The sequence below is a fragment of the Syngnathoides biaculeatus genome, chromosome 4 (assembly GCF_019802595.1).
Source record: "Syngnathoides biaculeatus isolate LvHL_M chromosome 4, ASM1980259v1, whole genome shotgun sequence".
NCBI lineage: Eukaryota > Metazoa > Chordata > Actinopteri > Syngnathiformes > Syngnathidae > Syngnathoides > Syngnathoides biaculeatus.
In genome coordinates, this window is record NC_084643.1 from 34,314,992 (window position 1) to 34,329,763 (window position 14,772).

A 14,772-nucleotide genomic window follows, 5' to 3' on the forward strand; every position below is an offset into this window, starting at 1 on the left:
TTTGTGCTTGCAAGTAACACATACAATGTGTTATTTATTAGAATTGTTGATTTAAAAAAAGATACTTTAAATTCACGGATTGCATTCATTTCAATTGCATTTGTATCAAAATTAAACCATTAAATTTGAAATAAAGCACCCGCAATTAATATATCGTGCTTTATTTTCTTGGTTGCACCATTGCTATCCTATGGTTTGTCTTTCAGGGGCCTATCAAACACCATATACCATGACGAATATTTTTTTCTGATTATGAACAAATTTGAACCTGGTATACTAGACAGATGTACAACACTGAATAGGCAAGCTTGTGAGTTTTTGTCATTGTGTATAATCCAAGTTTGCAGTCAAATTGGATGACTTGAAAAGCTAATAACATTTTTAACGAGGCTCTAAGCAGATATCGGTGTTTTGTTTCTATATAATATATGCTCCAAAAGCCATTTTAACCCAGCAGTATAAAATTTAGGAGACATGTCTACCATAAGTAGATGAGGCTCAACAAGCCATGCCACATACTTGAGGTCTACAGTTTTTCTTGGTATTGGCCATTTCGGGCTCAATTTTGCCATTTTTAGTGATCCTTTGAATTTTTGTATGTGTGTGTATGTGTGTGTGGGTGGGGGGGGGGAGGGGTGATTCACCCCCCCAAAGCCATTCTAACTTAGCAACATGACATTTAGTAGGCATGTCTATCATGAGTAGAAAAACTTACTGCCAAACAGAAACAAGATTTTCTGCCTTTTTTATGTTTGAAGTGCCCATTTAAAGGGGTCCTTCAAGGACAAGCTTTTTTCAAAGATTACATCTGATTGCCACTAAATTTGAACCATGTATACAAGACAGATAGATGACATAAACGGTCTGAAAAAAACATTTTTCATCCTTGCGTGTGAGGGCAGCATCACGGGGGAACTTTGATGACTCGCTAATAAACACACAACCCAACTCTACAGGCTTAGATTGTGACCAAAATAGATTAATTGAGCTAAAAAGGGCAAAATGATGAAAGGCAAGTCCGGTCCGATTATAACATCTTACATTGTGGAAGCAACACTGTTGATGATTAAGATGATAACAAAGTTAAAAAGGGAATGTTGATGTGCCTCCGCCCAGATGGCATGTGTGATATGTCTGCCCCCCCCTCCAGTGGACCTTTTCCTTTGTTGCCCCCATCAAATTATAGGGTGTGTGTATATTTCAGACGCTTGTAATGTAGTGGTCCAGGATGACAACATGTGAGTAAAGGCCTGACTGCACCATGGTCCTCCTTGAGTCCTCGCCGGGATCGCACTGCAACACACAAACAGGAATTCTGAATCTGCATGGCGGCAACCGTATGCAGTCAAAGTAATGTTACACAAGAAGCTGCCTGGTGATGGCAAAGATAGATTTCTTGAGCAGGTTATACCTAATGAAGTGGCCGCTGAGTGTATTTACACTTCTGGGAATTATTGGATTTGTTAAAAAATAATCCTATAAAAATATGATATTCCATAAATATATATCTTCTACAAATTTCAATTAATAATAATAATAATTGGGCGGCATGGTGGCGCAGCTGGAAAACATTGGCCTCACAGTTCTGAGGGCCCGGGTTCAATTGTGGCCCTCCCTGTGTGGAGTTTGCATGCTCTCCCCATGCCTGCCTGGGTTTTCTCTGGGCACTCCGGTCTCCTCCCACATCCCAAAAACATGCAACATTCATTGGACACTCTAAATTGCCTCTATTAATGATTATGAGCGCGGCTGTTTGTCTCTATGTGCCCTCCGATTGGCTGGCAAACAGTTCAGGGTGTACACGGCCTCCTGCCCGATGACAGCTGGGATTGACTCCAGCACTCCCGCGACCCTCGTGAGGATAAATGGGTCAGACAATGGCTGGCTGGATTGTTAAAGTCACTGATGGTGTAGTGGTAAACACGGTTGACCTTGGGGTGGGCAGCATGGGATCGATTCGCACTCAGTGACGGTGTCAATATGTGTCCTGCGACTGACTACTGACCAGTACAGGAGGTAGTCTGCCTTTCGCCCAAAGTTAGCTGGGATAGCCTCCAGCAATCCCATGACCCATATGAGAATAAACAGCTTGCAAAATAAATGGGTGGATTTCACAAATTATTCAAAATACAGTAATGCATTTTTATTAGAACACCTATTTTAGCTATGATTTATATAAATATTGGGGAACAAAAAAAATTGACGAATGCTTGAACAACAGCTTTTTGGAATATTCCACAGGTGAACAGCTAAATCGGAAACAGGTGAGTGTCATGACTGCATATCAATGGAGCATCCCTGAAAGGCTCAGTTGTCCACAAGTACGGATGCAACGAGACTGATCATTTTGGAAAGAACTGTGTGAGCAAATAGTCCAAGAGTTGAAGAAGATTTTTCAGCGCACAGTTGCAAGGAATTTAGGGATCTCGTCATATCCGGTCCATAATATTATCAAAAGTTTCTGAAAATCTGTAGAAATCGGCACATATGTTGTACAGACGAAAACCAAGACTGAGTGCCAGTGACCTTCAATCCACTGCAGCAGGCAGCACTTCATTAAAAACCAGCATCATTTTCGAAAGGCTCCTGTCACGTGGACTAAAGAAGACTATAGAAAACCAGTCAGTAAATACAGTTTGTCACTGCATCTACAAATGCAAGTCCAAACCCTTACCATGCAAAGCCAAGGCCATGTATCAACAACAATTGAGCGTAGCCAGAGTTTATCTGAGATGGACTGATGCAAAAGTGGTCTGTGGTCTGATGAGTCCACATTTTAAATGTTTTTTTGGAAATTAAGGACATTGTGTCCTCCGTTTCAGAAGAACAGGAACATTCAGCTTGTCATGTACGCAAAGGTCAACGGGCAACATCTGTGATCAATAGTTTTTTGAAGGCGGATTATATCCTGAACAGGTTGCCAGTCGGTTGCAGGGCACGTATTGAGACAGACAACCATTTGCACTGACATATCGCCATAACTAAGTGGGAACTGAACCCACCCTCCCTGCATCAAAGTCAGGCAACACTATCAGTCACATTGGCAGGAAATTCTACAAATAAAACTGCTGAAAAGTCACTTTCAAAATGTCAGAATAATAGATTACACCACAAGGTGGAGCTTTGAGGTCATAATTTCAAGTTTAACTAAAATTCATGGAATCATGGAAATTTCCCAAAGTACAGAACTTTGATTACGTTTTCCCACAGCAATGTAATGGATAGCGAAGGACATCGATAATCAAGAACCGTTTGGAACCGGGACAAACATTCCGGTTGTCCTGGAACCGTTCAAATGTAAAAAAATTCAGTTCCTGGTTTCGATGCTTGGTGTTCCAATAGTGCAGAAGAAATTCTGAAAACCAGTGAAGAAGAGACAAAAAAACAAAAAAAAAAGAACACGCATAAAGACGTGCTCATGCCCAACGCCGGTGGTGGCGAACAAAAGTGCGTTTTAACTTTGGATAATGAATGAGCAGTCACCTCATTGGAACACTTGGAATAAGATTAGAGTTTTTTTCTGATGTGTAGCGTCTGACGAGCTCCTAGCCTCAGCCTACAACATGCATGCTTATGCTAACACTGAGACGGCTAACAAGGCAAACGGTTGTTTATTTTAGTCTTTAAACCAATGTAAGGGCTTAGGACAAAAAAAACCCCACATATATTTTAACAATGCTATGTTTAACTTTTAGGTGAAACATTTATTTATGAATATTAAATTGATTAGGTTAGTTCCACACACTTGACCTGAGTTCATTCGTTTGATATTGATACTGGTAATAAAGAACCTCGGGGTCAAATGTTCATTTTCGTCTATCCTGGCAGATACAAAAAAAAAAAAGGACGTTCATAATTTAAACCATGCAGACTTTATTCACCTGACACCCTAAAATTCAGAATAATTTGGAACCTGAATCAAAATGAGGCACCGGAATCACTCAAATTCAAACAATGCGCAATCCTAGTTATTGATTATAATTGCATCCATCCATCCATTTTCTGAGCCGCTTATCGTCACGAGGGTCGTGGGAGTGTTGGAGCCTATTTCAGCTTCAACGGGCAGGAGGTGGGGTACGCCCTGAATTGGTTGCCAGCCAATCGCAGGGCAGACAGACAACAACCGCACTCACATTCATGATCATGCATCTTTTAAATTAAATAACATACCATTTAGTTGCGTCTGATTGGTTCCTTCTCAACAGTGCACATACAGTATACCATCACAAACCAGGATTCTTAACTAAAATGTCAATAACCTACATCAAACATTACCACCTAGTTAGGAAGAATAGTTATTGACTTCACCTTCATATCTGTGAATGTAAGGCATACGTTTAAAAGCCTTTCTCTAATTTGCTGCCCAGTCATTAGCAGGGTTGACAAAGACCAGGCATCTGCACACATATATCAAAAGTGGTGCCCATGAACCTGCCCTTTTGTCTTGTATGGAAAAAAGTGCACTTTTTGCTGCAACAATGTATAAATCATTTCAACATGATGTGTAAAAGACACAATTTTTCCAAACCGTAAAACTTCGACCTCTGTTTTGGCCATGCGGGAGATTACACACATCGAGACAATTATTTGACATCTGGACCTTGAACAGTTTGGCGTTTGTCTGTAGTCTCAATGTTGTCGATGTTTTTACATGAGGGGAAGGTGACTCTTACCTTGGGGTCCACATTGAGAATCTTGCTGTCCAGCTTCCTCCTGAACAGAAGACCATCAGGGTGGTCATAAATGGGTTCATAATTTGAGCTGCAGCTGGAAGATGAAACCTGATTGGCCCAATTATAGTAACTGAAAAGTCAAGCAAAACAATGAATGGTTTACACGTTTGAAAAAACACACATTTGAAATCCTAACATGGGCTTGAAATCCTTGCTTGAAACCCTCAACCTGTCTTGAAACTCTAATTGAAAACCCTAACCCAAGTTTAAAACCTTGTGGGAGAGTTCTCTGTGCAAGTGGTTCAAGTTCAAGCCCGTGTCATTTGGCCAATCGGAGGACGCATGAACTTCTAACCTCACATGCGTCAGCTAAAAAATCTTGGCATGTCGAAATGGTCGAAACATCTTTTTCTGTCTTTTTTTTTCTTTTTTTGGGGAGGCCGAGCAAAAAAGCGTCCGACACATTCCGCACAGGAACGAGGACTTGCCCGACGCCAACATCTCGCTAACCTGCTAAAAATCCCACTGAGGTCGAGTGCCAGTTAGCGGCTCAAGAGTTCAGCCAGACGACACTCATACAAACGTACACAGTTAGCAGTTAGCTGCTAGCCAGAACTCTATTGATTTTGGATGAGCTTGCTGTGGCAAGGCAAGAACCCTGTTGAGTTTTATCCAACATGGTACATCATGTTATCTCAGAGTTACTGTACAACTTTTAGTGTGGAACAAATTCCTTCAAGCACAAATATGAAACCCTAGCCTTTAGTTATAATCCCAATCTTAAACACTAATTTGAAAACCTAACTCTAAATTAATTTCCTACCCTGGTTGAAAACCCTAACCCTCATTTAAAACCTGAAACCTGTCTTAAAACCCTAATTTGAAACCCAAACTTAGACTTGAAGCCCAAATGTTATGCTTGAACCCTGTCTTGAAACCCTAACATGTAAATCTGGTTTTAATCCCTAATCCCATTTTGAAACCCAAACCTCGTCTCAAAACCTTAATTTGAAACCCTAATCTACATTTAACCCTACTTTAAAACCACTGAAGGCATGAAATCATATTTCACAACACCAATTAGAAACTTAATCCCAGATTTAACACACTCATCGTTGTTTGAAACCCAGTATGCCATGTCATGTTATTATCCAAGCCGCTGATCCTCACAAGGGTTGCAAGACAGCTGGAGCCTATCCCAGCTGGCTTCAGGCGAAAGGCGGACCACAACCTGAACCGGTTGCCAGTCAGTTGCAGGGAAGATATTGACACCATCACTGAGCGGGAATCGATCCCACGCTGCCTGCACCAAAGGCAGGAGTCTGTACCGCTACACCACCAGTGACTACTAAAAGCCAGAATTGAAACCCTAGTTCGAAAACCTGACTTGAAACCTTAACCCAGGTTTGAAACCCTCAAGCTTTAAAACCCTCTCCATTGCTTGAAACCCAGGGATGACAATCCTAACTTCAAAACCTAATCTTGTCTTCAAACGCAAGTTTGAAACCATACCCCATTCTTAAAACAACAACTTGAATCCTTACAACGACCATAGATCCTAATTTAGCGCAGTCTTCAAACCCGGACCGTGAGATCCCCCAAGTGATTGCGGTGATGACAGCAGAAACTTCTCAAATGTTCTGTTGATTTGATTAACTTGATTGTTCCTGACAGAGGGTAATTGTGGGAAATATTTAGTCAATATTTCTTCTTCTTCACCTTGTGTTCTGTCCTCTTTCCACCTCTCCCATGTACCCCACCCCCAACCCCCGGCCCCCCAATCCCTCCTCTGTGGGGAACAATAACAGGCAGTGTGGTTGGTGTTAAGAGGGAGCAGATGCTGCTGGATCTGTTGCCCACTCGCTGCACTAAACTTCACTAAACCACATGCACTCACAATACTGTCCCTCCTCCTCCTGTCACTAAGAACACAGCGCAAGATCCACACCAGCTTGTTTTTTTGTTTACAGAAAGCGCGTAACGTGCTGGTTTACGACTTCACTAGGTGTTGCTTCTTGACAATCATCACCTATCTCGCAATTCACTTTCTCTGTCTACAAAAAGCTGCTCAACACACTAGCTTTGAGTCCTTGTTGTAAGTGGCGAACTCAGCGCTCCTCATTATTTAATATCATGGATGCACCACACTGGTTGCATGAGATCCAAATCATAGTCCCTTGCGCACAAAAAGCTCCTCTATCCTGACAGTCTTTTCAAGACAAGAGGTGGTAGGAACCTACCAAAATATGCTCAAATTCAGTTGTAAAGGATACTGAATCCAAGTTCTTTGCTTCCAAAAAGCTGCTCCAGATGCTCAGAACTCTGTTATAAGTCACTGGTCTGAGAAACTACCTTGACACGTTGCTCCTTCTCGTCAAACGTCTCGGACGACGTGGAGTGAAAAATTTACAAAACGTTTTTCTTGTTAAAAGCTCTCATGGAAGACCAAAAACAAAGACCTTTGTTGATTAAAAAAAAGTGTTTCAAAACCAGTTGCCGACAATCAACATCAATTTCCTTTGTTTACAAGACCTACTTGTTTTAAAACCAGTCAAGGAAGAACCCAATTAAATTATGCTGTTGACAAAAAATGTTGCTTTCAAAACCGGTTACAGAAGGCCCATACAAGTCATTTGTTAACAAAACGTGTTTCTTTCAAAACCAGTTATGATTAATCCAAATCAGAGTTCTTGGTTTGCAAACAAAAACGAACCTAGTTGTGAAGCCTTCAGAAAAAACATTTTCTGAAAAAGTAGTTACAGAGAATGCAAATTAAAGTTCTTTGCTCACAAAATGTGATTCTTTCAGAACCAATCAAAGGAGATCCAAAGTGCTTGAAAAAAAATGTTTCTTTCGGGACCGGCCGCTTCCGATCCAAATCAGTACGTCGCTCAAAGTGTTTCTTTGAGTCATTTGTTCATCTTTTTTCAAAACAAACCCCTTTTAAACCAGATCAGTCCTTTCTCCAGAAAAATTATTTATGAAACAGACATGAAAGAGATCCAGTGCTTAAGTGTCACATTTTTGCAAACTTTTTTTTTTTAAATGTTGTAACATCAAAGACGCAGCCATATTGTGAAGAGCCTGTCAATCCGAAGTGTACCTCTAATGACTTTGTATGTGTCTGTCATCAGTGCTGTCTTTGGTGTTTTCTGACCATCTGTTTATGTGCTCGCTGCCCACTAGCCAGCCAGCGAGTGAGTGAACGGTGGGTCACGCCCACATGGTCGCGTCGAACCTAAAACCATTTCCTTCTGGGCAAACAATCGTCCCGCCGGGTATTTTGGTCTTTCGCTAGATATTCCGCCAAGCAAGCAAAGGAAAGCAAAGCAAAGAAAAGAAAAGCGAGCGCTTTGAGATTCCACGGATCTGTGGTTCGTCAGCAGTGGTGAGAAGGAACCACGTACAAAAATGTGTTACTGTACAGTGGTACCCTGACTTTTGAAATCAAATCAGTTTTCCCCTTTGAAATGAATTGAAAATACATTAATCCGTTCCACCTCACCAAAAACCCAAAAACCCCCCCCCCAATTTTCTGTTAGGTATTTCGCAGAGGAGATATGTATAACATCAATTGACTCAAAAAATTATGATGAAGCCATGCCTGAAAAGACACAGGAAGGCAGCCATTTTGGTTTAAAGAGGCCATTTCGCTGTCATCTTAGCCATTTCCACGAGGCCTTGTGTCACTTAGGAACGCGCAATTTGGTAGGTATGAAAACAAAAACCCAAAAAACTCAAGAAGCCATGAGTGAAATTACATGAAAAATGAAAAAGGCTGATATTTTGGTTTAAAACGACCTTTTATGGGTCATCTCGGCTATTTACACGTATCTTTCAAATCTTGGGAAAATTCAAGCCCTGAAGCCAGTTTCATCGATCAACATTATATATGGCGGACACATCTACCATGAGTAACCCCACGAAAAAAGTCTCAAGAACAATCCTTGGAAAGACACATAGGGCTGTAATGTACATAAACAACATGACATAAATAAAGAGATTGTAAGTCAAAAAACTGTCAACAGCAGTAGCTCTCATGTCCCACATGAGGTATTAGAGAAAGTTAATTGCTCATGTTTTTTTTTTTTTTTATTCATTCAAGAATTGGCATAAGTTCAGTCATATATCAAGTTTTGGCTCGCAACATTGACCCCAAAAATAAATAAATAAACAAATCAACCAAGGCATGGGTCGTAATTCAAAAACTCAAATCAAAGTAATGCAGTGCTGAAGTAGATTTTTTTGGTATCTGTACTTTACTCTGTCTAATTTAAGGGTACATTTAGCTCTAAAAGCTCTGACATCATGAAAACTGTTATTATCGGACCAGTATTTCAAAAGTCGAGTTATTTTTAACTGCGGCATTACGTATCAGAAATAGTTGGAAGTCACTCCTAAAGCCATCAAGGAATTTTCCTTGCTCGTGCCAATGTGTCAGACAATTTTGTGAATATTGTCACCAAGCTTGTGTAATTTCGCCGAAAAGACATCTTTATAAATGAGTATGATGACTTATTGTTTTAGGCTTCTTCATAGATAAAGGAAGTATAAATAAGTAATTTTAAGGGCAGATTGTATGTTCTTCTTAACAAAAAGATTAGACAACCATAACATTCACTAAAAAAGTGGTTGTTTTAGCGAGCGGGGTTCTTTTGGCACCTCTAGTTATCGGAGAGGGGGTCGGAAAAAAAGAAGGAAGGAAGGCAGCTTGCTCGCTTGCTCTCGGCGTGAAACTTGGACACTGACAAACAGCACATGGCCGCAGTGCACCTGCGTGCCTGGCTTCATTCCGTGCTGTGAAAACATTTGCACCGCTGTCCTCTCGCATTAGTTTTGCAAGCGATCCCAGATCCCACGGGACTCTGGCGTTGTGCTGTGGCATAATGGGAACTTGTGGCCCACTTTGTGGCCCCGATTGATAAATATTTGCCGGGAAGGTGGAAATATTCCACATGCAGAGAAGTGTATGACTTTTGTGTTTGAAGGCGGGTCTTCAAACTTCACGGCTGTGCTCTGTCCACATGACGTGAGAAAAATTTCAGTTTTTCTCTTTGTAATTTAGCCTTGTCTATCTTTCTAGTATGGAAAGATTAAAATTTGGCTGCAGCCTCTGAAATGAGTGCAGTCCTTTTAGGCATGGCTTCTTCAGATTTTTTTGGGTGGATCTACTCATGTTAGACATGCCCCCCAAATTTCCTCTTCAAAAGTGAGAACAGCTTTGGGGGTTACAGGAGGAGTTTGTCTTTGTAGTTCTACTAAATGACCAAAGTTAATGTAAAATGGCCACTTATAGCAGGAATGGTGGACATCCTGTGTCTTTTCAGGCTTAGTTTCCTGAAGTTTTTTTTGTGGGTCTACAAATAAAAGACAGGTATACGGAATTTCGTGTGTAGATGTGATACCGTCTTTAAGGACTTGATTCAAAAAGGCCACTTCAAACCAAAACGGCACACATTCTGTCTTTTCAGGCATTTTTTTTTTTTGTGGGAAAATTTTTGATGTTGCTGAAATGGCTTCAGGGTCTGAAAATTTAAAAAACTGTCAAGAAGGGCTTTGTTTTTAATGACAGGCCAGTGTAACTCTAAAACGGTTATGTCAAACCAAAATGTCAGACTCCCCAAGTGATTTTGGGCACTTTTTTTGTGGGTCTACTCATGCTAGATGTGCCTGCTACATTATCAAATCAATTATTTCCCTCCATTCTTAGGCTTGGAGGCACCGGTCAAACACGTGAGCAATATGAACCGATGTATTCGTATTATTAGTATCTCCAACTATTATTCAATTGAGTTACACCATGAAATGTTTTCTTCAGCCATTCACTGTGCTAAATTAGACATTAGCAATAACAAACTTAAAAGGATAGAAGCAATAGTGCGTCAATGTTTACGCCAAATCTGTCCCAACACACTTTTTTTTTTTTTTTAAACTGGTGCATGTGTGTCGGGTGTGGTGCTGCCCAGTTGGCGGAGTGTTCGGGTGGTTGCCATGGCAACGCCCTGTCCATCAAAATGCCTTGCATCGCCAAAGTGGTTGACCGTAAAATGAAAGTAGTCCACCAGAGAAATGTGACATTTTAGTCGTTTCGGATTCGGTGTGGAAGTATGCATGCATCCGTGGACCAGTCACAGACAATATAATTTTCCTTAAAGGGGAAAAACCTTAATTGGTATTCCACAATTGGGCCAGTGCAGTGCAAGCATTCTATTCTCAAGCCGCCCAAGCGAGTGCACAGGCTGAGCCAACCTTTGCTAGCTTATAATTTAATGCATCAGCGTGCTGTGTCAGCATTCTTCTTTCTTGCCATCTTTTAATGTTCTGTTTGAGCCTGCTTGGAGTTTGACTGGGTGGAGGAATTTGATCAAGCTTGACCGTGTGAAATGGACTTGTTGGAGTTTCAGGTATGATCGGAAGTCGTCACGCTTCACCACCGTGCTCCACCCACAAAATATGACAAAAACCTTTTTCTTTTTTTTTTTTAACCATTTGTCTACTATACATTTTTTAAATTTGCTAGCAATTGGACAGTTTTTATTTTGAAGGCCAAAGGAAAATGACCAAAATGACAGCACCTTACATGGCAGACTTCCTGTTCTTTCAGGAGTGGTTCTTGAACTTTTTTTTTTGGTGTATCTAGTCATGGAAGACACACCTACAAAATTTCATGTTGGTAATTGAAACAGGTGCTCTTGGTGGTGACATTTCAAAATCTCTCTTGGAGGAAATTTTCGTTGAACAACCTCAGCTAATATCCCAAAATGACAGCTTCCCACTGGTTACTCACGATAGACATGCCGACCAAATTTCACATTGTTTATTGAATCTGGGCAAAATGTCTCTCGGGGCAGTGGGTGGAGTGTCGAAATTGTGATCACTGTTGCTCCCTGTGTTGTGCAGCCAATGATGTTAAGGAGAAGTTCCTTCTGGGGTCCAAGATCATAAAAGGGACGTGAGGGAGCAGAACCGTTTAATCCTTAAATTGTCCGCCGGAGACTCATAGTTTTCTTGAAATGAAACAAATTTGGGCGTGCAAAGATGATGAAACAAGATGGCAGCGGTCCAGAAAGCAACAGGTTATTTCCTTTACAGGCACCCTGGACCTCATTGGTGCCAAAGGGGGTGTTTGGGAGTATTTTGGAGTATTTTAGGGATGTTTTGGTGAAAATATTTGGGAATATTTTTTAGGTTATGTTATTTAAGATATGTTGTGTAATTTTTGAGGATGTTTATGTTTTTTCATGGTTGGTGTAGGAGTTGTGTTGGAGCATTGTGAGGGTGTTTTCTTGGGTGTTTTGGGCTGATATTTTTTTTCCTTCCTGCCTGTAAGATTTTTGCTTTGGTGATGTCCTCAAGGGTATTTTGGGCATGTTAGCACAAATGTTTTGGGGTATTTTTGAGGACATTGTGTTTGGGTGTGTTTTGAGGATGTCCTTGTGTGTTGTGTGGTTTTCAGGGATTTTTTGGGGCGGTTTGGGATTTTTTTTGGGGTGCTTTGAGGATGATTTGGGGGTTATGTGGGGATGCTTTGGGGATGTAATCTGGGTGTTTTTAGGGTTGTTTTGGAGGGATGCATAGAAATGTCTTGTTTTGTGCTGGTACTTTGGGGTGTTTTTTTTTTTTTTTTTTAAGGTCTGACGGGAATGCTTTTGGAGATGTTTTAAGAATGTTGCCCAGGCGTTTTGACAGGTGGTGTTTGGAGTCTTTTCAGAGATGATGTTTTGGATGGGATGGTGCATTATAGGGCATTTGCGGTTTTTCAGGGTGACGTGAGGGTTTTTGTATTTTATTGTATTTTTTGTTTGAGCTGGATGGGAATAATTTTGGGGGGTGTTTTCTGGGTAAATTTCAGTTATCTTCCGTGTATTTTAAAAACAGCTGGTGATTTTTTTACAGTGTTGTGGAGATATGTGTACTGGTGCCCTAGGATGTATTTTGAGGGATTTCAGGGGTGTTTTGGAGCATTTTTGGGGGGTCATTGAAACAAATGTGTGTTTGGTTCCATTGTAGGCGACCCAGCAGGTATCCAGTGGCGGCCCGTAAAATTTGGGCAGGTTTATTTAGCAATGGGAGCCTTTCTTTGGTTTCATGCGCTTATTAGCTGCAGCTTAGCTTTAACGTTTGCCGTGCTCCAGCACCAAATTGGAAGCAGACGACTGTGCGACCTCGCCGTGCAAGCAAGCAACCTGCCGCGGCTCCTTGAATGAAAAGAGCAGAGAGCCGTGATGAGGTAACCACGTCACGCTGAGACACGAGTGCTCCTTTGCTTTTACTCTGTAAAACAACCATGAACTCAACATGAACTCACATGGGACTCCATTAAACGAGGTTGTATGGATCGACACAAGGTTTGGGTTTCGGAGGAAAGTTTCAAGTCAGTGTTAGGGTTTCAAAGGAGGATTCATTGTGGGGTTTGGATTTTAAAAAGGTTTCAAGTCAGTGTTTGGGTTTCAAATCGGGGTTTGAAGAGGGTTTCAAAATAGGACTTCAAAGCAATATTTAGGTTTCGTAGAAACGTTAGGGTTTCAAACCTGGTTCCAGGACAGGGCTAAGGTTTAAAAGTATGGTTTAAAGACAGGTTTGGGATTTCAAAGTAGGGTTTCAAGAAACGTTTAGAGTGTCAAAGTCGGATTTGAATTCGGTGTTTACATGGGACATCATTATGCCCAGCGCTGATTTCTCGGATTTATCCTCATCGGATGAAGAAATAGCAGTATCGGTTGATCGGGGAGACAGAGAAATACTTCCATACAGAGCGGTGGAGCCTGGGAGTGAGCTCAGCTCACGGCTCTGCCGCTTGCCGGCATTATTTACAGCCACAGGTTCATATCTGTATGGAAGTATTCCTCCGCCTTCCCGATCAACCAAGCGGCCGAGCTGCTCACGACCGTGCCACTCACGGCTGCGTATGGAAGTATTCCTCCGTCTTCCCAATCAACTGATACTGCTATTTCTTCATCAGTTGAGGATAAATCCGAGAAATCAGCACTGGGCATGATGGTGTACCATGTAATCGAGCGTTTGGAACGGCACGTAACACGTCACATATGCCCAAGTAGGTCATGGACCAGCGAAAATTGCAGCGCCCCTGAAAATTCGTTTTTGGCGATAAAAATCTTCTCAAAAACACTATTAAATGAGAGAAGATTTAACGTCACATTGTCAAGATAGAGTACATATTACATGACCTATTGGATACACTGTTCATGCAAACCACGGGATTTCCTCTTTAAATGTACTTAAAATCCAAAATGTTGTTGCAATCGTACTGATATTTCCAAAGGTTGAAGTTGGCGTAGGTAGCGATGTCAGCATAAATGTTGATTAGTGAGCGTGTACGTGAGTCTCCAAAAGGTCTCCGATGAAATCAAAAGTTTGATTTCATCACGTCTCTTTGGCAACCCAGCCAGTCTCCAGAAGATGCCAGGAAATGTCACGTCACCTTCGGAACTAGCGGACACTCAAGCGGCCAGTAGGTTGCTAAATAGTCTACCGCCCAGTAAGAGAGGATTCTTTGGTTTACAAAAGAGGGTTTAAGGTTGGTGTTTCAAAAAATATTTACAGTACAGTATTTCACTTTATTTGGCGACAGAGAGGGTCAAATTTTTAGGAACAGCTCTCAGTTCTCAGGGTCGTCCCTGCCAAGGCATTTACGGTAGAGTTCCTGTCAATCCCTCCTCACATTTAATTCCAAATAGTAAGATTTCCTTCTCCACCACCCACCAGCCTCGGCGGCCCCCCGATCTGTGTCCAAGGAGGACTCACCATAAATCTGAGGGTCCTGGCACCAGCTTCTTTCTCCCACTGAAATATGGCGCAAAGTCCTGCGTCTGCAGTCTGTGGGCGTAGTCGAGATAGCCAGACACTTCCTGTCCGAGAGCGTTAGCATCGCGCATGAAGATCAGCGACTGCAGAGACGCGGGATGAGAAAAGGACAACAGAGGGAACCCAGGGAGTGGAAAGGGGAGATGTAAAAAAAATGAAAGAAAGGACAGGTGTCAGATGAGAGAAGAAATAATAAAAGAAGTGAGAAAATAGGACAGAAAAGAAGAAATGCATAAAGTGAAAAGGAAAGGGAGAAGGAAAAACATGGGAGAAG

General features: G+C 41.5%; 1 protein-coding gene across 2 annotated transcripts in view; it reads right to left on the reverse strand.

Moving 5' to 3' along the window:
* cfap299 (cilia and flagella associated protein 299) overlaps positions 1-14,772 on the reverse strand; it is an 89,174-nt gene continuing 74,402 nt past the window's right edge. Inside the window, exons 4-6 of one of the 2 annotated variants that reach the window (XM_061818485.1) lie at positions 14,439-14,581; positions 4,674-4,713; positions 1-1,293 (exon numbers count right to left, since the gene is read on the reverse strand). In XM_061818485.1, coding sequence (XP_061674469.1) covers positions 1,201-1,293; positions 4,674-4,713; positions 14,439-14,581 — 276 coding nt within the window. In that variant the 3' untranslated portion in view covers positions 1-1,200. Of the gene's footprint in view, positions 1,294-4,673; positions 4,804-14,438; positions 14,582-14,772 lie in introns of both variants that reach the window. The other variant, XM_061818484.1, reaches the window with a different exon arrangement.